At 42.9% G+C, this 22775-nt stretch overlaps 2 protein-coding genes across 4 annotated transcripts; one reads left to right on the top strand and one right to left on the bottom strand.

The window, feature by feature from the left end:
- Positions 1–633: 633 nt before the first annotated feature.
- On the bottom strand, positions 634–4059 carry tmed2 (transmembrane p24 trafficking protein 2). Of its 2 annotated transcripts, XM_079290087.1 has the most exons (5): positions 3691–4059; positions 2841–3033; positions 2636–2653; positions 2207–2314; positions 634–2122 (listed from the first exon to the last, which is right to left on the bottom strand). In XM_079290087.1, the coding sequence occupies exons 1-5, from the start codon at positions 3868–3870 to the stop codon at positions 1998–2000; spliced, it is 624 nt and encodes a 207-aa protein (XP_079146213.1). In that variant the 5' UTR covers positions 3871–4059; the 3' UTR covers positions 634–1997. The 2 variants fall into 2 exon arrangements, with proteins under 2 accessions (XP_079146213.1, XP_079146214.1); XM_079290088.1 differs by lacking the exon at positions 2636–2653 and having other exon boundaries at positions 3691–4055.
- A 700-nt stretch (positions 4060–4759) lies between these two features.
- Positions 4760–21264, top strand: ptpn11a (protein tyrosine phosphatase non-receptor type 11a). 2 transcript variants are annotated; one of them, XM_079289570.1, is made up of 16 exons: positions 4760–5024; positions 6569–6691; positions 8641–8835; positions 9232–9427; positions 9517–9636; positions 9735–9848; positions 10401–10497; positions 10598–10695; positions 10888–11046; positions 11423–11554; positions 11780–11934; positions 15747–15814; positions 16314–16465; positions 16551–16669; positions 16808–16913; positions 18308–21264. In XM_079289570.1, exons 1-15 carry the CDS (start codon positions 5011–5013, stop codon positions 16875–16877), a joined length of 1812 nt encoding a protein of 603 aa, XP_079145696.1. In that variant the 5' UTR covers positions 4760–5010; the 3' UTR covers positions 16878–16913; positions 18308–21264. The 2 variants fall into 2 exon arrangements, with proteins under 2 accessions (XP_079145696.1, XP_079145697.1); XM_079289571.1 differs by lacking the exon at positions 16808–16913 and having other exon boundaries at positions 4761–5024.
- Positions 21265–22775: the final 1511 nt, after the last annotated feature.

Below are 22775 nucleotides of genomic sequence, written 5' to 3'. Positions count from 1 at the left end.
CCAAAAAAAAATCAACCCAAAAAAAAGATTTCCATTTTTTTGCTGGCAGAAAGAAAGGAAACAAAAGTTCCAGTTGCTGTTTATTGAAGGTATTCACCTCAGCCACATTAGTTTTATTCTTTATACTCCAGAGCTGCTTCTTGCTTAAAATTCTATTCAAGGGTGCGTTTGCTCAGTCCAATCCATGTGAAACATCAAGCTATTGAAATATTTCATCTGTTGTAAAGCCACGTTTAAAGAAGTCTTCGATGTACTCACAATCCATGTATATGTCAACTGTAGAGTAACCTATGATGAGCTGCTTCTATGACTGTTGTGTTTAAGTATCTCATCATTATGACTATCATTTCGACTTTCTATTTCATAACTTTGACTTTCTATCTCATAATTATGGGGATGTTTTTATTATCAAGTCTAACTTTTAATGAAATGGGCTTCCATAGATTTGATCTCATTGTAGTCTTGAATATATTTTGTTCTTGGTTCAATGTTAAGCACTTTGTAAGTGCTGTGTATGTATATAAATACATTATAATTATGACTACAGTGAAACAATAGTCCTACATACACCCCCTTCACAAACCACTAAACTACATGATTCAGTCAAACCTGCTTAAAGACATCAAGTAAATGTACAGAATATTGGCTTTATTATGAAACCTGGGGCTTTTTCCACAGACAACGGTTCTACATTTGTACAGATCCATTTCATCAGATTTAGTAGCGTGTAATCACAAAAAAGGAGACTGTGTACAGAGCAGTTTACCCACCAGAGCTCACCGAAGATTGTTTTTAATACAAAACTGGAACACATTCAGCGACATGCAACACTTGTGATGTTGCAGCTGTGTGCTCGATGTGAAGCTACTGCCTTGGACGAAAGTTATTTAATTTTTAACCTCGACGGGGGAAATAAACAAGTAGAAGACATTTGAAAGGCCTCATCCAAACAGTTGCATGTCACAGGATATGCTCCACGGAAAACAAACTGTTCAAAACTGTATACAATCATAATTTAAAATCCCTAAACCAACACAGGAACTATAGTAGAAGCAACTAAAGCACACAGCAGTCATTATGCATCAGACCCCCCCCCCCCCATACCCACCCAGCGTCAATCAACATGTAACATGTATTTCAGCATTCCTCGACACTTAGTTCAGTTTAAAATCAACCTCTGCCTCGGCTCTTCCAGGTCTTACGAAGCGGAAGTCGTCAAATTAAAGTGTAAAAGTTAAATCAACTTGTTGACTCTTCGGCCAAGAAACCACTCGTCTGTTTCTGAACTAGTAGGGAATCACACTGAAGCCACGCCCCCTCCCCCTTCCCTCCCCCCCCCCCCCCTGCAGCATGGATCGCTGTGAATCAACAGACGGAGCTAGAAGCCGTACGGTTTCCCTTAAAAGATTGGCTGCAGTGTAAATCCTTCAGATATATCCACCAGGAGGGCAATTTGTTGATTGAGAGCATGAACACAATGAACAGATATCACGTATCCACCAGTATATTATCGGACTTGGCTTAGACGCTGGAAACAAACTCCTGCATCTCTAAACATAATCCAACATTCTGTTCTCATGTTTGTATAAGTTTCATTATTTGAGACGGGTCCCATCTAAATCTTTGCATTCTCATGTGGAAACTCTTTCATCAGACTGCTTTTACATAAAATGATGAGCCCAAGGCAAAACTGGACTGGCAAGGAATTTGCACTTACTAATTATCAAACAGTGGGCAAGAAAAATCTGTCAAACCAAAAAATTGAAAAAAAGAAACTAACAAACCGACTATCCCAGAATCTTTTGGCCATTCGTTCCAAACAAACACGAATCACATTTATAAAGGAGGAAACAAACAGGTAACAGGAGAACAAAACATCTGAGATCCAATCATATGTAGGCTTTACTCGAATCTGCCGGTCTCGTTTCCAGAGTGTAAATAACTGTCTTGGTGTTGGGAGAAATCAGTGGAGGACACAGAGGGATCATTTAGTCGCACTAAACCACTCGCCGTACTTCAAAAAATCTCTTCAGGTAGTAAATCTGTCCGAGTGTCATTGCCACCAGAACCAGAGCTTCAAAGAACGACCACAGCACCACTCTGCTGTTTGTGTTGTCGTTGACTGGAAGAGAGAGAAGATGACAGTTTAGAACTTCCATTCAAACGATGAGAATGCCGTACATGTTGTCGTTGGCTCTGGACTCACTCGCTCTGTGTATCCTCTCGCGAACCTCCATGTACTCCTGCTCATGCTTCACAGCCGTCATAGCGACTGCCAGCTCGTTGATCATCTCCTCCAGCTTGTTTTGGTGGGCTGAAACAGGCAAAGGTCATCTTAAGTAACGGGCCACAACACAGTGGATGTGCGCCAAAAACAAAACATGCATGGAGGTATGCAATACATGCATAACAACTCTGCAATTGTGACTCATGTCGCAGGTGATGCCGTCCCATCACCAGAGACATTCATAGATCATACATGTTCTCACTGTGCAAATCGTCAAGCCATTCACAAACAATACAACTTCCTCTGTGTTGTAGAAATGCACATTATTAGTTTAAACTATGGAAACACTGGTTAGAGGAGACTCTGCAGTGCATCACAAACATAAAAGCCTATTGCCCTGTGCCCTACCATCCCAGCTGTCACCACCTACGAAGAGGAACAGAGGGTTCAAAATAAAGTCAAAAAGGTGAATCAAACTATCACAGAACAATGACACAAGATCAGCAGAATACAGACACTCTGCGTGATCTATCTGGGGGAAAAGCTGGCTGTATAGGAGATATGGTATTCCTTCATTTCTCTTTTGTATGCAGACATATGCTCCTTTATCTACCTTCTGTCTCCATGTCCTGGCCTTTGGGGGCCTCTCCGATGTCAATCGTGAACATGACGATCTTGGGTGTCATGGTCGACATCTTGTTGCTGAAGCAGAACTTGTAGGTTCCGTCCATGTGTGCCGCCACCGAGTATTTCCCGCTGGACTCCCTGTCGCCCTTGTAAATCTGCTTACCATCAGGCCCCGTTATCTGGGAAGAACACACAAAAAACATCAACATCTGTGTAAAGACAACAGCTGCATGACTCAAACACGATGGCACTGCTGTACCATATGGCGGCAACATCTGGGCACACAAAACACTCAGATGAACTTAGTTCTATATACACATATAGATATATATCAAATATATAATGTTGTATAGATGTCATATATCAAATATATATATAGAATATATATATAAAAATATATTAAATTGGTTTAATATTACTGCTGCATTAATTAATGCAACTAGCTCTTAGTTCCACGTGAAACTACAACAAAGTCTCCACAAAACAAGTCAAAAGATGTTATTTTGTAGACTACATAGCTAGCATAACTTAGCCGGATAATGCTAATGTTGCACTTCCTGTAGCCTTATGAATAATTAAATTAACACTAACGTACTAGTTAACAGAAAAAAATGGCCGACTAATACTAAGATACTATACTATATACATTTGAATATTTAATGTAGTTAATAGCCTTTAACCTGGATAACTAGTTAGGTTGACGTTACGCAGAGAGCCGTTATCTGAAGCTAACGTTAGTTAGCACAGGCCTTATGTCTCACAACCATGTTTTAAGTAATAAAACCACATTTCTCCACGTTAGATTGTTAGTTTATATTTTGGTGAAGTCCTCTCACCTCCACATCGATGTCCAGGAAGCCTCCTTCGGCCACCTCGAACATGAGGCCCATCTTTGTGCCGGAGTTGACCCGCTCGTAGAAGCACTCATCGGCATGGGCGTCTATGCTAACGAAGTAGCCGGACGCGGTGGCAGATAGCACGGCCAGCAGGACCATCAGCTCCGACACGGTAAACATGGTTGTTGAATTAATGTTTTATATAGCGGGGTGTCACAACAAAAGTCTGGGATGTTGTTCGGAGTGTCCTCGCTTCAGTGTATCCTATAAGAAGTGCAGGATGTCAGTCTGTAGAAGCAGCACCAGCCTCGGCTGCTGTGTACACTGCTCTCGGACTGCCACGTACAGGCTTAAACGGGATCCGACGAGGGCCAAATTTGAGAGAGTACGCGGCACAAAATACTTGTCAAAATGAAGCTGCTCTTCTTCTTCTTTGTTTTTGAGGTTTATTGGCGGTTGGCAAACAATGAATTTGAGCATTACCGCCATCAGCTGGTATGGAGTGTGGATCAGGATGTCTAGTACTTGTAGTATCAAAAATGAAGAAAAACAAAACTGGCTAATTTTTTCTCTCAATAATATTAGTTATGTTTTCTTTCTATAATTATTCCTTGTATTAAATCATTCATACAGAAAAACAGTGATGGTAAGTAACTAAGTAAAGTAACTAAAGTAACGAAGTTAACATCCTAAATAAGAGTATTCCGGTTTTTTTCCCAGCTTGGATATTTATATTAACATTTAGACCACGTGATTTGTGCGGTCTCCGTGGTGGGCTGCGGAATGTTGCGTTTGTTGACGCTAGCGCGGCAAAACCTCCCTGAAACGCTACCACGGCAAAACCTCCCGTAGACGCTACCGCTTACCGCTCGTGCCGCTGGAATCATAAAATATGCTGCCACTGAGCATGCGCGAAGAGAAAGTGATAGGACTCTTTAATTTGTGCCTCGCTGTTTGCCGGACTGGCCGAACTCTGTGTGCTTTATTTTAAAAAAACGGAAAAGCGGCAGCGAAGAACGGCCAAACAATCCGCGCGCCCCTCTATTTTGTCGCATGTTTGGTGACGTCCCAATAAGCGACTTTGCTGTGAAGTCTCCGAGGCCGAGGCCTAAAAGAGACTTTTTTTTTTTTTTTGTAACGCACACAAAAAAAAATTGGTTTCCATGCCTGGATTTCGGTGCCCGTTTTAAAAACCGGGTGTGAAACCGATGAAGCACTTTTATTCTGTGATCGAAGCGGAAAGGTTTGGAAAACGTTAGCCTAGCTAATTGTAGCTAACTGCTAACTGCCAGCGAGGAAGTGAGGAGGGACGAGAAAAAGATGACATCTCGGAGGTAAGAGGACAACAATGTCTGCTAGTTATGTTAGCAGAGGAAGCTAACTCTTAACTAAACTCAGCTGATTGTGTTTGTAAACAAGCTCTGTGTGAGTAGACTGTTCTGGAAAAACAACAACAACTGAATAGCTAGTTAGCTAGAGAGCGCTTCATTTATAGCACACACTGGTAAGTTAAGTTAGATGTTGAGGTTAGTAAACACCGTTACTATCTGTCACTGAGTAGATCTACAATAACGTTAGTAGTAGTTACATTATGGAGAACCAGAATGATAATATTAGGTAAATAAAGCACACACTCATAATGAAAGGAAATACTAGTTTATAAGTAATGGTAATAAAGAATCAGCAGGTTTTCACACACAAGCTGTGGTAGAAATGTAACTCATACTGTATTTAAGTACAATTTCGAGGTACTTCATAGTTGTACTCTACTACAAATTCAGAGGTAGTGTTTACTTTTCACTTCTCTACTTTTATTTGTGAATTTAAGTTGTTAGTTACTTGCATAATATAATCAACAAATAAAGTATTTGGTATTATTATAGCTTAAGTAAAATTTATTTATATTTATATTATTATTAAACATATTCATGCATCAATGATTATAATCCAGTCATATAATGTATATGATTATGGGATGGGCCATTATGCATGATGAGTGCTTTTACTTTTCCTATTTTAAGTACATGTTAATGCTAATACATCTGTACTTTTACTCAAGTAAAGTCTTGAATGCAGGATTTCTTTACCTGTAATAGAGTATTTCTACTCTGTGGTACTAATTTGTATTTCAGGGAAGAGTACTTTGTCCACCACTGGTAAACACTATTACTATCTGTCATTTATACACATTAGAAAGTAATTCCAGTAGCACAACTACGATGGAGAAGTAGAATGAAAATGTTGGCTAGATGCACAAACATATCATTAACGTAAATATTAATAATATATGATAGATTACTAAACCTCCTCAGCCCCATGAATCTGAATCAGCTTTATTGTCATGTAGGTTTTCACATACAAGGACATTTTCTGTGGTATTTTGGTGCATAATGATACACGTAGTGAGAGAGAATGAAGAAGCAAGTACTGAAGACGTGGAAAGAGGTCGGACTATTTGTACACACAACACTGACGGGTACTATGTTCCACACAGAGAGGAAGACGACATGCAGTGTGAGGACAGTGATGAAGGAAACACTGGCCGAGTGTGTTGGAGGATGACACACAGATATTATGAACCAAACAGACAAACAGTGTTGGGGGGGGAAGAATGAGAGAGAAAAGTCTTAAGATAGTTCTGTTCAAAAGAATCATAGGACTTAAAAAGACAGAAAAGCACACGTGATATGATTCATGTTTGTTCTATGTTTCATATGTTGTATTTCAGTTGAAAGGTGAAGTTATGGTGCAGCTCCAGTTTTTGCATCCATCAGTTGTTTTCAGATGAAAAAGGAGCAAACGTGTTATTCATAGAAGTGAAAGCAGCCGTGCTCGTCACACGGAGGCTGATCGGTGTTTCTCCTCCGCTCTCTTTCAGGTGGTTTCACCCCAACATCACAGGAGTGGAGGCTGAAAACCTCCTGCTGACTCGAGGAGTGGATGGGAGCTTTTTAGCCCGACCCAGTAAGAGTAATCCGGGAGACTTTACCCTCTCAGTACGGTGAGTGATGCACACACTACAGGATACAGTGTGACGCTGTGTCAGCAGTTTAAAAATAGACTTTCTAGTGGGGAAGCACGGTAGAAATGAAAGAACCACCACCTAAGATAAGAGTGTTGCGTTTACGTTGGGTTCTCTTATTTTGAAAGTATTGTGGCCTTTAAGTGTACATGTAGATGTGGTGATTTCACGGTTTATTGTTACCAATATCCGTTTGAGTTTATTTAATACTCTTTTTTTAAAACCAAGCGTAATAAGTTCCAGATAAAATAGTCCTTCATTGAGTAAATATCATAATGTAAAGGTGTGATTTGGGATCTAAATGTAAACAAAGAGGTCATAAAACAGGCGCTGGACAACAAATACATCCAGGTGATAAATGTTTGTTTTACATCAATAACGTTTGTAAACATGCAACAAAATGGTCCGATATGTTGCTATGATACGCTGAGGATCAGACAAATGAAATGTTTCATCCATGAGTTAGTTATTAATATTCAAACTTGTGTTTGTGTGAACAACATTATGACCTTTAAATTGAATGTTAAATTACTTCTAGTCTATCTTACGTACTGCTGCACGAATCAATATGTTTATAATGAGAATGGATCAAATGACTCCATAAAGCCAGTGTACACTACCTGCTCAGCACTGAGCAGACACACAGACGTAGTGAGCGACTAGCTGGTGAACATGGAGCAGCTGACGAGCCAGATGTTTCACATCAGAACAGCTACAGCGAGGGTAAATATCATTTATCTGGTGGACTCGGACACGACTCCACAGAATGATAGTGACTCTCTGGATGTGTGAACGGACAGTTGTTTGCTCTCACATGTTTCGACTTTAAAAGATGATATGAGGAGCCGTGTTGTGTTTTCAGGGCCTGAAAAATCAAATGATGCTGGAATCTGATTCAGCATTCATAATCCTGCTCCGTCTGAAGCATGAACTGTGTGGAATGATGGCGTGTTATCCAGAGAAGGAAGTCTTTTACGAATAAAAAGAGTTTGTGGTTTCATCTCAGGGTTGAGTCTCACATGTTTTAAGATGACGTATCATTAACTGCGTTCAGCTGATGCAGCCAGAGTTATTTGTGTCTCAGTCTCTTATTTTCACTGCACGGTCTCTCATCTCACCATGTTTACTTCATACGGAAACAAAACAAGTCACGCTCCTCTGGGGGAGACGGAGACCCGTCCTCTGTCTCCGTCTGTCTCCGTCTGTCTCCGTCTGTCTCTGTGTCTCCGTCTGTCTCTGTGCTCATTCAGACTAAACCAGAAGTCGTTCAGGGTTTCGTGCCGCTGAGCTTCAGATCTGCCTCAACTTCTCCTTTTTCTGTTTTCTGAGCTGCTGCCGGTCACTCACTATGACTCATCTCAGTTTATGCCGCCAGTTTTTTTTGGTTTGTGTCACAAAAAAGCACCTTTCAAAGAAGTCTTTCACTTCTTTTAAATAACGGAGATGGCAGCCATGTTGTTGGTGGAGACTTTGTGTTTTTAATTCTACATTTTGGTCATATTAATCACAACACAAGACGGGATCGTTTTCTTGATCAGTCAATCAATCGCTCTAAAATAAATGTCATGAAGAACAGAATTGATGAAGCGCTACATGATGTCATGTTGCTGGTTTTGTCAGTTTATTACCCAAATATGTTCAGTATAAAGTCTCGTAAGACAAAGAAAAGAAGCAAATCCTCACATTTGAGAAGCTGGAACTTTTTAATGTTTGATATTTGTGTTTGAAAAATGATTATTAGAATAGTTGCAGATAAGTTCACTCGACTAATCACTGGATGCAATTATACAGTCTTCTGTTGACGGACTGTTTTCTGTCTAAACGTTATATTTACTGCTGTGAGAATATACTTTACACAGTAGTTAGATTTGTGATTTGTTTGTGATGACAGCACTCCCGAAATGATTCTTATTATTTTCCGTCTGCAGGCGAAATGGAGCCGTCACCCACATCAAGATCCAGAACACAGGCGACTACTACGACCTGTACGGTGGGGAGAAGTTTGCCACGCTGGCGGAGCTGGTGCAGTATTACATGGAGCATCACGGGCAGCTGAAGGAGAAGAACGGAGACGTCATCGAGCTCAAGTATCCGCTCAACTGTGCCGACCCCACCTCCGAGCGGTGAGTGGACACCATTTTTATTATTCTATTTATGCATTACCAATGTTCAAATTTCTGTCTTGTTTTAGCAACCGGTACATGTATTCCTGCTCCAGCTGTATTTGGGGCATTTTATTATGGGAGCAATAAAACAAAACAACTTAATATCACCGCAAACTGCTGACGTAGAGATGCCGTGTACGTCTCTGGTAGAGACCTGTCAATCACAGTAGCCCCGCCCTAAAGCATCCCCTGCTTTATGGTCTGTGTGACTCTAAATGGACCATAATGTACTAAATGAACATCATGCTGTGTTGAAGAAGCATGATGTAAACACAGACAATGCACAGACTGGTTCATGATGTGCAGAAAGCGTTCTTCAGCGACATAGTTTGATAGTTTTGTCTTTTGTTCCAGATGGTTCCACGGACACTTGTCGGGCCGGGAGGCCGAGAAGCTGCTGACGGAGAAAGGGAAGAACGGCAGCTTCCTGGTGAGGGAGAGCCAGAGCCACCCCGGGGACTTCGTTCTGTCGGTCCGGACGGGAGACGACAAGACGGACGTGAGCAGCGACAGCAAACCCAAAGTCACCCACGTCATGATCCGCTGCCAGGTGAACACCCCACGGAATATGCATCAGTAGTTGTGCATACTACATGTAGATGTCTTGTGACGGTGAGACTGTGGCCTCTTTATATTTAGATGGACCTGAAGTACGACGTCGGCGGAGGGGAGAAGTTTGACTCCCTCACCGACCTGGTCGAGCACTACAAGAAGAACCCCATGGTGGAGACGCTGGGCACCGTGCTTCAGCTCAAACAGGTTCCTCTCAGGCCCGTCGCACTCATTTCTACCGTGAAGCTAAAAGTTCTCCTGATGGTAACAGTGGTGACTCCTGCTCTCCTCCTCCTCCTCCTCAGCCCCTGAACACGACTCGTATTAACGCTGCAGAGATCGAAAGTCGGGTGAGGGAGCTGAGCAAACTAGCGGAGGCCACGGACAAAGTCAAGCAGGGCTTCTGGGAAGAGTTCGAGGTGAGTGCTCTGTTGTCATGTGACCTCACAAACGTTCATGTTTAACCTCTGAACCGTGAGCAGTGTTTTTTTCATTGCTGTCACATTGGTTGGTCTCAGATGAATCAGTCATGACTTCATAGTTGCGCTGAGGAGCTCATTTGAAATGAGAACATGTAGAAGACAATGTTTTTGATGAAACATCACAATTTTAAGCTCAGATTCGTCTGCTTTTTCTGACGGAAGTGTTCGTCGCACTTGATGTGTTCAAGGACTGTCGGAAAGATGGAAATCTGACAATAATAACTTTCTTCAATAAGCTCTGGCTGTGATAAACGGTGTCGTTTTGGCGATTGTTTAAATAAATAGTTTCAATCTAGTTGGTGGGTTTTGGGGTTCAGAGGGTCATCATGTTGAATCTCATCGTCTCGTACTGTTGTAGTGATGGTGTGTTCTCGTATCGTAACCTCTCATTGTATGGCACCTTATTGTTTCTCTTCTCACGTGTTGTGCTGTTGCTTGTGAACAGCATGCTGAGATGTGACTTTCCTCTCTCGCTCTCTTTCCATCCAGACTTTGCAGCAACAGGAGTGCAAGCTGCTCTACAGTCGCAAAGAAGGCCAGAGAGCAGAGAACAAAAACAAGAACAGATACAAGAACATTCTGCCTTGTGAGGACCCCCCCCCCCCCCCCCCCCCCGACTGCTCACCTGAGTTCTGCCCACCTGAGTGGGATTCTATAAGCTGTGTTGTTTCTGTTTCTGTCTGCAGTCGACCACACGCGTGTGGTGCTGAATGACAGGGAGCCGAGTGAGCCGGGCTCTGACTACATCAACGCCAACATCATCCTGGTAGTATCTGCTGTCGTGGTAAAGTCCTTCATCCGCCGCAAAACACAAACGAATCTGCACTTCATGAAATCTAGAAGATGTAATATTGTGTTGATTAAGTCGTTCATGTTTTCAGTCAGTGTTCAGCTGTGTGTGTGTGTGTGTGTGTGTGTGTGTGTGTGTGTGTGTGTGTGTGTGTGTGTGTGTGTGTGTGCGTGTGCGTGTGCGCAGCCCGAGCTGGACCCAAAGTTAAACAGCACGAAGGTGAAGAAGAGCTACATCGCTACTCAGGGCTGTCTGCAGAACACCATCAGTGACTTCTGGAGGATGGTGTTCCAGGAGAACTCTCGAGTCATCGTCATGACCACCAAAGAGGTGGAGAGAGGAAAGGTGAGGTCCACCCGGAGAACCATTCATACTCTTCTGAGCAGAGACACTGGGACGTGTGGCAAAGTATTCCTGATGCAGATGTCCTGTTGTCACGTCAGGTTCCGATCCTTTACTTCAGTAGAAATAGAAACACAGCGGTCTAAAGATGCTCTTTCACAAGAAAGATCCAGAACTCAATAAGTAACTCAAGTAAAAGTACAGAAGTATGATCAGCATGTGCTTAAAAGTATCAGAAGTAAAAGTACTCATGAGGCAGAGCTGCTCCTTCCACAGTGTTTTATTGTAGATATTCGTACTTCCACACTGTGGTATCGGTGCCGTTACTTGTTCCACTTCTGCTCATCAGAGTCAACGGTGTGTTTTTGTGTCTTTTCAGAGTAAATGTGTGAAGTACTGGCCGGACATGTCGGCGCTGAAGGAGTACGGAGCGATGCGCGTTCGCAACGTCAGAGAGACGTCTGCACACGACTACACCCTGAGAGAACTCAAGCTGTCCAAAGTCGGACAGGTGAGATGTGTTTATGTACAAACAATAGAAACACATTCATGTGATTTTCAGAAAGATCTCCCTCGCTGCCCACGAGCCCACAAAATATGTTTCTCGGCACGTTCCCAACATTCTCCCAGAGTCTGAAGGCCTTAATCCTCAAAAAGCCTCAGTATCGACGGGTTGTAATTGAACTGTGTTGAATCTCTCTGCTGTATGTTGAAAGTGGCTCCTCGCTGTCTTCAGGGCAACACAGAACGTACCGTCTGGCAGTACCACTTCAGGGCCTGGCCCGACCACGGCGTCCCCACCGACCCGGGCGGCGTCCTCGACTTCCTGGAGGAGGTCAACCTGAAGCAGGAGAGCATAGCGGACGCCGGGCCGATAGCAGTACACTGCAGGTACACACACACACACACACTGTTGTGGAATATTTCTATGAATAGTCGGGAGAAGAGTGTTAAAGTGTTATCAAATCAATGTCAAATGAAACAGAGTCTGGATGAACGATCAAAGTTGTAATAGTCAATTTATTTGCTTGCAAGCAAAGAGAGCACAGTCCCACAGACACATCACGTCATCTGCAGGAGGTGCTCTGACAACATAGTCAGATACATGGACCTTTATACTGCTTCCTTTGATTGGGTCACTGTGACCCAATCAAAGAGTTCAGTCACAAGAAATACAGAGTCTGAATCAGCCTGTTTTACCATCACACATCACATATGCATACAGAGGGTCATGCTCTTCAGCTGATGCTCATCAGGAAGTACCGTAATCTAAACCTCTGTGTGTCGCCGTCTTTGAAGACAGAAACAATGCACAGGAAAACAGATAACAAGATAACAGATAACAAAACACCTGGATGCAAAACTGATAGAATCATCTACTCAAATAGGTTTTGTGCCTGCACTTTTAAAGACTTACATTCTTCAATCCTAAAGCATAAGACCATGACATATTTTCCCATAACATTCCACTCTTTGATTACAGAGTAATCACACAATATAGTAAAAATATGTTATAAGGACATTTCAATAACAACAGAAGTATTACCCAAAAGTATGATTTGAAAATACATCACTTGAAATATCTGAAGAAAAACAGTTCTTGTGAGATAAAAGATCCCATAAATGTAGCAGGCAATATAATTCAATTAACACAAAAGAATAAAAAGACAGAAATCTGTCTTTAGACCTGCGCATCAAAATCATCAAAGGAATCAGTGTCGCTGTCAAAGTCGTCCGCATAGTCAGTGATAGGAAACAGGGCAAGTTGTTGGTCGTTAGTTGCCACACGACAATACACAGTCAGCTGTTTGGCGAAGAGCTGAGAGATCATGTGTCAAGTTTTTTTTTTTTTTTTTTTGCGGTGCGTCTGGTACAGTTATGCGTCGTTGAGTTGTCATTGTCTGAGTCAAAAGTCGTGTTGTTGCGCTGGTCGTGGTTGCTCTTCATCTTTGTTGTGCGTTCTCCTCTTCTTGTGTTTGTTGGCATAAACACGTGTCGAGAGGGGCTCTTCATCTTTGTTACTGTACATTACCAGGATCCTCTATATTGCTGAAGTCAGTGAATTGAGTCTGACTTGCTGCCAGTCAGACATGTCCTTCACACCAGTCCTGGGCTTGTACCATGTGGAAACATGTGGAAACATGTGGAAACATGTGGAATCCTCCCCCTTTACAAACTCAGATTGTGTGGGACACAGAGAAACAGACAGCAGCAGTACTTTTTTGTCCAACAGACTCTTATTATACCATTATATCATTTCCACTTCTCTAAATCATCTAAATTCTTCAATCTCATTCGAATACACATGTGGGTGTGAGTGGTGTTTGTCTAGTATCTAATATGTGTATTAAATGTACAAGTTTGTCATCTAAAGAATCTAAAGTTAACTCACCCTCTGTGTTGTATTTGTGTGCACGTCGTTGGTCCAGCTCTGGTCTCACTCCGGTCCCTGCTGCACCCCCCCTGATGGCTGATTGTCGAGCCCTCCCACCACTCCTTGTTCATGGAGCGTGAGCATCTGTTCCTCAATGTTCAAGCTGCCACATGTATGGCACACAAAGTCTTCAGTTGGTGTGTGTCAAAGTCTCAAAGGGTCTTTCAGCTTCCTCTCATGCCCTGATACATTATCAGCTGGGCATGCTTGCATCTGTGCTGACGAAACTTCTCTGTTGTCCGTTGTTGAACTGATCCTCATGTTCAGCATGCTGCATGTCACACAACTCTCTTGTGTGATGTTCTCCAGGCTTATGGATGGCGGAAAGCCTTCTGTAGATTTTGACGAGTCTCGTTCGTCTTCTTCATCCTCGACGTGTTGAGTGGTGGGTGTCGTTCAAGTTGTTTGTGGCTGGGGAGCATACAGCAGGAAGCGGAATCCCCAGACCAGGACCAAGGACTAAAAATGACCAAAACAAACAGAACAAAACAGCTGCGAAAGTTCAGCAGTAAATGTTAGACAACGTCTCATGTAGAGATACAATGCTTAGTTCTGTGTGTGTGTGTGTGTGTGTGTGTGTGTGTGTGTGTGTGTGTGTGTGTGTGTGTGTGTGTGTGTGTGTGTGTGTGTGTGTGTGTGTGTGTGTGTGTGTGTGTGTGTGTGTGTGTGTGACCCCTCTTTCAGCTGCTGCGAGCGAGCATTGTGTGTGTGTGTGTGTGCGTGTGTGTGCGTGTGTGTGTGTGTCTGTGTGTGTGTGTGTCTGTGTGTGTCTGTGTGTGTGTGTGTGTGTCTGTGTGTGTGTGTGTGTGTGTGTGTGTCTGTGTGTGTGTGTGTGTGTGTGTGTGCATTCCTCTCTCTCTCTGCTCATATGCCTCTCTGTCTATTTTAAACAGTTACACATATTTTCGTTTCCTCTTGGACATCAACTTATTTGTTTCTGCTTCACCTCTTTCTCTGCTCCAAGCACGTTTTGAGTTGATCAAATTTTAATCGTAGGCTAAAACTGCCTCTTTCAGGGAATCCCAATTTTGATCATTCTTTCAATTATTTGGCAGTGTGATTGTCCTTGTCCCACATTTATTTATTATCGGAGGTAAGACCTTGGCATCGGGCTGCTCAGACTCATTCTATGACTTTTATCATTCCCAAATGTTTCACTTTTATTTCTAAGTCTTTGACTCGGTCTTTCTTCGTACATTTAATCTGTTTCAATTTACCTTCTAAATCCCCTCTTAACATTTTGAGCTTCGCGGCGCTCAATCAGCCGTTTTCAGGAAAACCAAACTCCTTTGACCAGCACGTGAGGCATTCTAAACACCCGTTTCCATATTTCTGTCGCATCATATCAATTATTGGGCCCGAGGGCTCTGTGCTTTTACTACTTTTTCCACCCATCTTTCAGGCGTGGATACGTTAACGTTACCTTTACAGTACAGTCGTCACCATACAGCGTATGTTTATTCTCTCGAAGGAAAACTTTTTGCAAAAAACCTTGTTTGAAATTCACGTTATGTTGGAAAACCACGATTCTTATTTCAAACTTTATTTGAAATTCACGTTATGTTGTGTATGCTCTCGCTCTCGGCTAATGAGGTATAAGACAGGAAACTTCAGTTGTGGATTCCCGGGAGAGGCCTCTCCTCCGGTCAGTCCCTCTGGAGCTCTGATAGACAGTCAGCGAATCCTGCCGACAACGCCAAGTTGTTGTGGAATATTTCTATGAATAGTCGGGAGAAGAGTGTTAAAGTGTTATCAAATCAATGTCAAATGAAACAGAGTCTGGATGAACGATCAAAGTTGTAATAGTCAATTTATTTGCTTGCAAGCAAAGAGAACACAGTCTCACAGATACATCACCGTCATCTGCAGTGACGTGTCGCTGAATCACTGTCGCTGTCAAAGTCGTCCGCATAGTCAGTGATAGGAAACAGGTCAAGTTGTTGGTCGTTAGTTGCCACACGACAATACACAGTCAGCTGTTTGGCGAAGAGCTGAGAGATCATGTTTCAAGTTTTTTTTTTTTTTTGTTGCGGTGCGTCTGGTACAGTTATGCGTCGTTGACTTGTCATTGTCTGAGTCAAAAGTCGTGTTGTTGCGCTGGTCGTGGTTGCTCTTCATCTTTGTTGTGCGTTCTCCTTTTCTTGTGTTTGTTGGCATAAACACGTGTCGAGAGCATAAGACCATGACATATTTTCCCATAACAACACACACACACGCTGGAAACGAATACACGCGTTAGCTCACAGACGTTGCCTCTCTTGTTCTTCAGTGCGGGGATCGGGAGGACAGGAACATTTATAGTGATCGACATCCTGATCGATGTGATCAGAGAAAAAGGTGAGTCCATTGAGTCTTCCCTTTGTCAGCTCGAGTGTCTTGCATCTGTGTTTCCTCTTTTAATCCAGACCGGAACAAACTCCCTTAAAACTGCAGATTCTCACGTCTTTTAAATGAAATGCTTGATCATCTGTTGCACGCTCCACTGTAACATGTGCTCCTGTATTTAATACGCGTCTTACTCTGCTTGTTTTTCTCTCTCTTCATTTTGCTCTTTAATGACTGTTTTTAATTGTATTCATAATGTGTTTCTTTTACACTCTCCTCGATGCTTTTGGCGTTTTTTTGTTGCTGAATCGTTTCATGAAAATATACTTTTCTCGCCATGAATTTCCCCTCCGGGGACCAATAACATCTCATCATCTTATCTCCAGCAGCTGGCTTTCTATAAAGCAACACCTTCCATCAGCTCCGCAGGCTCTCGCCGTGTTCCAGACTCGTAATGTCGCTTGTGTTTACGTCACCGGTGTGAGATGTTGTTTCTTTCTTCGTGCTGCAGGGGTGGACTGCGACATCGACGTGCCGAAGACCATCCAGATGGTTCGCTCCCAGCGCTCCGGGATGGTGCAGACGGAGGCGCAGTACAGGTTCATCTACATGGCCGTGCAGCACTACATAGAAACGCTGCAGAGACGCATCGAGGAGGAGCAGGTGTGCAGCGCATTCTTTCCCTTTCTCTCCGTTTTTCTTCCCCCTCTTCCTGTCTCCTAAACTTCCCGTGTTCTCTCCTCTGCAGAAAAGCAAGATTAAAGGGCGCGAGTACACCAACATTAAGTACTCTTTGTCCGACCTGACCGGAGGAGAGCAGAGCCCTTTGCCTCCTTGTACTCCTATTCCTACTCCCACCTGCACGGAGTAAGTACCCGGCTGCTGTTCACCTGTTCATGTCATATTAAAACCGCTTGTTAAGAAAGCCTCGTCGCTTAGTTACTCATGAAAGTGTGTGTGTGTGTGTGTGTGTCTGTGCGTGTGCGTGTGCATGTGTGTTGGCAGGATGAGGGAGGACAGCTCCAGAGTGTATGAGAACGTGGGCCTGATGCAGCAGCAGAAGAGCTTCAGATGAGATTCACCTCTGACCCCAGTGCTCTATCAGTTCCGGGTAAATGAACTGACACGCTGCTCATTCAGAACCAAAAATCAATACGAGACTGTAAAACATGAGCTGGTGGTGGAAACGCAAAGGCTGGAGATCTGATGAAGGCGTTAACGGGCTTTAAGTTATTATAAGAGCTGACGTGGTAAATTCAGCATTTTGCTAACTCGTTTACCAAAAGTCTTCCATAAGTTGATGATGTATCAGATGTTTCCAGCTTGTTTTTTAAACTCTTAACAATGAAGAACGGCTGTCGTTCTTTATAAGCACCACGTGTCCAGCAGCTGCTCGTGCTGTTGCATGCGGTGTGGCTTCAGCACGTCGACGCCTCTTGCTGCTGCGCCTTGAACTGTCCTCTGTGTGCCGTCCGTCCGTCGCTCTCGTCGATGTCTCGTATCCTCGGCCGCGCTGAGGATTGTGGGTCAGAATAGCCGCTGATAAAACGGTCCAATAGATACAATAACGGCAAAAAATAAAAATCTAGAACAGAAACAAATAAAAGCAGTAAAAAGACGACGTCACATGAAAGCCAAGTCTGTGAAAATGTGATTTAAAAGAGATTGATTCTGGAGATTTATCTCCTCGGGCAGGTCGATTCACCGAGGGGCCCTGATGGCAAAAGATACCACATGAGGTCAACATCTGCCAGGAGTACTCACAAGTTATAAGCATAGACTGTAGATAAGAAGTGCCGTCTCATTGGGTTGTAGAGTGACGTAGAGACGCCTTATGTCAATCACTGTGTAGTCCCGCCCTAAAGCATCCCCTGCTTTATGGTCTGTGTGACTCTAAATGGACCATAATGTACTAAATGAACATCATGCTGTATTGAAGAAGACTTGAAACTAGAGATTGAGACATAAACTCATGTTTACAATGTTTACTGAGGTAATAAATCAAGAGAGAAGTAGAGTCATTTTCTATAGACTTCTATACAACCAGAGGAGTCGCCCCCTGGTGGCCACTAGAGAGAATGCAGCTTTAACACATGAAGCATCGGCTTCACTCTAAAGAACCGGAGGTTGCCGTCTGGTTATAAGTAGGTGTGATTCTCTTGGGCTTTTCTTTTGGGCATGCGTCTCTAAAAACCCCAAACTGAGGCTCATAATCTGAATGTTCAAAGAATTCTCCTAAAACCAGAACAATAAACATTATTATCTATTCTGAATAAGGCCTTATTCTAAATATCCAGACAGAATAAGCTGGTTACATGACGTGTATCAAATTCACAGTATCGTCATATTTGGATGAATATTAGAAGAGAAACATGAATACGTCTTCTGAACAGTATGTGGAAGTGGTCTCGTGCGGTGCGTCTGGTTCTCTCTGCAGCTGTGAGGTAAGTAACGTACTGTTTTCAGACTCGCCAGTAATTGTTTGTATTTGTTTGTCTCTTCCAGGATCTCGATACTTGAAAGTTTATTTCGCCAGACACACCTTGACGCCTGAGACTTGACCGTGATGACATGGAACAATGGAAACACACACACACACACACACACACACACACGAGAGAGACCAGACACCAGGGTCCTCCTGTTCTCGCTCATCTTACATGAACATTTGCCCTCTCGTTGAATTCTAAACCACTGTGATGATCATCAGAAGAGCCTTTGAGAAGCCTAACATGCTAAATCCTGCTACTAAACCACGCGTCTGTAAGTCTCACCCGAACCAGGGCTGCGGTCGCTCTCCTCAGAGGGGAAACCGTGCTGACCTTTGCTCCTTTCTCTGTTTTGTTTTCTTAACCAAAGGAAGGTTCAGCAGGTTTCTTTGTAGATGGAAGTGAGGAGTTTTCTTTGTACGGCCTGTGCCAAAACCATCATTTCATCCACATTTGTCGGCCAGTTAACAGTCTCTATCGGGCCCGTTTAAACAGACCTTATTTATGGCCGAGTGGGGCTGAATCCCAGCGAGTATTGACTAACTTTCACTTCGTTATGTCGAATAATGTGTCCGAATGAAGAGCTGTCGGCATTGTAGTGCAACACCACATTCACTTAATTCGTAATCTTCTTCTAAACATGAATTCCTTTGTTTCTGGCGCCAGAACTGCCTTGAAGAGGAACTTTAATTGAGGCTTCTTTTGTGTTAATATGCTCTTCCTTTCTTTCTTTCCTTCGGGATACACGGTGTCTGTTTGTTAACCATTCCTGAGCTCAAGCCCAACGCCCTGATTGATGCACTGTTTTTTATTTCGCAGCAGAACAGTTTCAGTCGAGCCTCGATCCACCCGGTGGACTTCTAAATGATCTAATCTGCGGTTTAGAGAGAAGAGTCCATGCGGTGTGACGGCGTATTCAGATTTCAGGGGCTTGTCAGTCGCGGCATCGCCACAAAAAGAAAACTTTGTTTTTTAAGTTGTTTTTTAAAGTGCATATAACTTCTTTGTTTTCAATACTTCTTGTTTGTTTTTCTTGTTTTTTATTTGAAAGACAGATGCCTTTTGTGTACCGTTGCCTATTTTGAGCACCACATGTACTTCATTTTAAGAGTCACTGTTTTAAGAAGCAATTCCACGTCTCAGCTTTGGCACTATAGATCGTCAATGTTGTGGTTCTAGAGTGTTGTCCCCGTGATTGTCAGTAGTTTACACACACACACACACACACTTGTATTTCTGATCATGTTAATCAAACTAAAGCAGTTAAGGGAACATCTGTCGACATCGTGGGAACATTTGCTCGTTTACTTTCTTGCAAAGCGTTCCATGAGACGATCGATGCCGATCTCGCGTCTGCAGAGTCGATTCTTCTCACGTGAACTCCTGACGACTGTGCAGAGAATCAGGTCTGCACACACGTGCACACATGTGCACACACGTGCACACATGTGCGCACAACAGACGTTATTCTCACCTACTTGCAAAAACACAACAGTCGTGTAGCTGGTTTGTATTTTGGTCATAAACGACTGAGTCTGTCGGCGTTCTTTGAGTTTCCTCTGAGGAGTTTGATTCCCTGAATCTCGTTGACGTCTTTGTGTAAAGGACTCTTCTTCTTCTTTTTCACCTTTGGATGTTTGCTTTCTTCCTGTTTTGCACCAGCAGCACGTTAGAAACGTCATAAACTCGCTCGCCATGAACTCTCAGGACACTGAGCGTTTCTATTCACACTCGATCGGACGTCAATTTCACTTTACTGTCCGCTCTGAGTGATTATAGATGATTTCAGTGCTGCAGTGCATGTGTGAAAGCTGGTTAGCTTAGCATAAAGACTGGACACAGCTAGCCTCTGAAGCTCGCCGATGAACACAATGTATCTCGTTCGTTTAAACTCTACGAGAACAAAGTGCAACACGACGAGTCAATCGCATGTTGTGGTCCACATGCTCGCCGTTTCCTCTCGCTTCCAGTCTTTATGCTAAGCTAAGCTAATGACCTGCCAGACGTGAGAATGGTGTCGATCCTTTGTGATGTCAAACCATTTCCTTTCGCCTCATCTTCACAATCAGCTGCAGTATTTTGGGGAAGTCTGATGTTGTGGATCGTCATCAGTTCAGAGGCGTGGCCTCAGTGCTTCCCTTTGTTTGTGAAGCCTTCCCATCGCGGCGCCTTGAGGAAGTGCACTTGTTGTAACGGTGCTGACTCAGATTCTCTCCACTGAGGAAAAGAAGCGTCTCTCCTCTCTGCCTCGAGGGACGACCGCTGATTGAACATCTTCTTTCTGTTGGAATCATGAAATCAGTGGGTGGTCTTTTTTTGGGTGGTCTGACTGAGATCCTCTGTCGTTTGGTGTACTGGATGCAGTTTTTATTATCGATGAGTCTGTTCTCGCCTCACGTTTCGTGGAGTGCTTGCTTTGTCCCGTGGCGTGCGTGTGTGTGCGTGTGTGTGTGTGCGTGTGTGTGTGTGTGCGTGTGTGTGTGTGCGTGTGTGTGTGCCTCTGTGTGTGTGTGTCGTTTGTGTTTTTGCTTTGGCGAGTGAATGCTGCCTTCCTTGTTTTTCACTCCCCAGATGATAGAAACTGCTCATCCATCATCATGTCAGCGATGTAGATGCAGACGTGCCTTCTGTGCGGATGCCTCTGTGTATGTGATGGCTATTAAAACTACAGACAAACAACAACAGTGCTCTTTAGTTCCATCGCCATTCCAGAACCTGTAACACTTCAATGTGAATTCTGAACAAAAAAGAAAACCGGTGATCGCAATGCAGACAAACTATATTTTTTAACGTGTATATTGTACATGAGTACCTGATAGAGGAGATTGTACTTACTAAAACATATCTACTTGCCAATAAGATATACTGTATGTATATTCCTACAGCGTCCTCTCTGTGTGACTTTCAGTGCAGTTAACCAAGTTAACTTCCTCCCTAACAATAAACGGCGGCTCACGCCTCCTCTCCACCGTGTCCTGCTGCTTCTGTGAGAGTTCTTTTATTTGGATTTCTCTTTGATCGCCTTCGTTTAAACCGACTGAGACGACGGTCGTGGTTCAAAGAACAGAAGTTCAGATTTACATGTTGGAGATATGTGATTTAGGTTTGTAAGGGAACGTTTGTTTCTTTATTTACACATAAAAACAGTTTAAAGATGCAAAAATATGATTTGTATGATATTATAATTCTATATTGTTTATAGTTTGCGATGGAATGTGAGGGGGAGTTGCCTAAAAACTGTCCAGGGTTTTAAAATGTGTCTCCAGGCAGCATATTGAAGGAAATGTGCACACTGCAAATATAAGTGCTGATTTCAATATTATAATAATAATTAATAATATTCAGTGGATTTTCGTTTTCATTTCATGTTATGCATTTTATTAATTCTATTTAATCTTAATTTCATACATTTTGTTTTATTTGCATCTTATTTTCATGTGTAACACACTTCGGCTACATTTCTTGTATGAAAGGTGTTTAGTTATTTATTTATTTATTTATTTAATCCAGAAGAGGAAGAGATTAAAATAGATGAAGACAGTATAGAAACATTAAATTATGTACAAAGACTGGAAAATGTGTGAATAAGAAGAGTTCAAAGTTCAGACAAATAACTGAAATATAAACACTGCACATGGCTGAATAATGCTTTGTCATCAGTTGAGTGAATTTATCCTTTAACGCACTCAAACAAAGCCTCTTATTGGTGCTGAATACAACTTATAATTCACATCGAAAGCCTCTTTTCTTCTTTGTAGAGAAACTTGATGTTTGAGGGTTTTTTTGTCTGTTTTTGACATAATTGCATTAAACCTGCAGACCTTTAAGCACTGATCAGAGATCAGTGTTAGTTTATCCTCATGTTTGCCTCGTGAGACACGGTACAATGAAGCTGACACGAGCTCAGCGTTTAACGAGGATAAACTCATTTAGCAAGAAGAGAGAACGAGGAGGAATGTCACGGAGGAAACGGAACACAACCAAGAACGACTCCTGATGTTCATCACCTTCTCTGCAAGATCAATGCTGCAGAGGGTCAGCAGTTCAGTCAAAGTGCGGACTGGTTTATTGTCACGTCTGGTTCATATCATCTGTTACATACTTTGGTTTCTAGTGGAAGGACGTGTGTGTGTGTGAGCTGCAGTGATGGAGGATATTCAGTGAGCTCTGCAGGACGACCACAAGGCAGCATCATTCTCCAGACTTGTCGTTCTCCATCCGTCCGCCAGAGGTCCTCACACTTTCCCACCAGTCACCTGCTCCTCATCACCCAATCACCCTCACAGGATGTCTCCACCTGCGACGGATCTCTACCTGAACCGTTTACCCTGGAACCCGCACCTCCCAGTAAGCTTACGCATCTTCATCTTCTCAATAAACGTTGAGCGGGTTGTATAATATGTTTTATTTAAATCACAAATCCCACAAAAGAAATATGCAGAAATCTATTCATTAAAAGCCTTTGAATGAGATATTTGGTTCAG

The sequence above is a fragment of the Melanostigma gelatinosum genome (assembly GCF_949748355.1).
Source record: "Melanostigma gelatinosum genome assembly, chromosome: 18".
In the NCBI taxonomy this organism is placed as follows: Eukaryota; Metazoa; Chordata; class Actinopteri; order Perciformes; family Zoarcidae; genus Melanostigma; species Melanostigma gelatinosum.
This window is presented reverse-complemented; position numbering and strand designations above follow the sequence as displayed.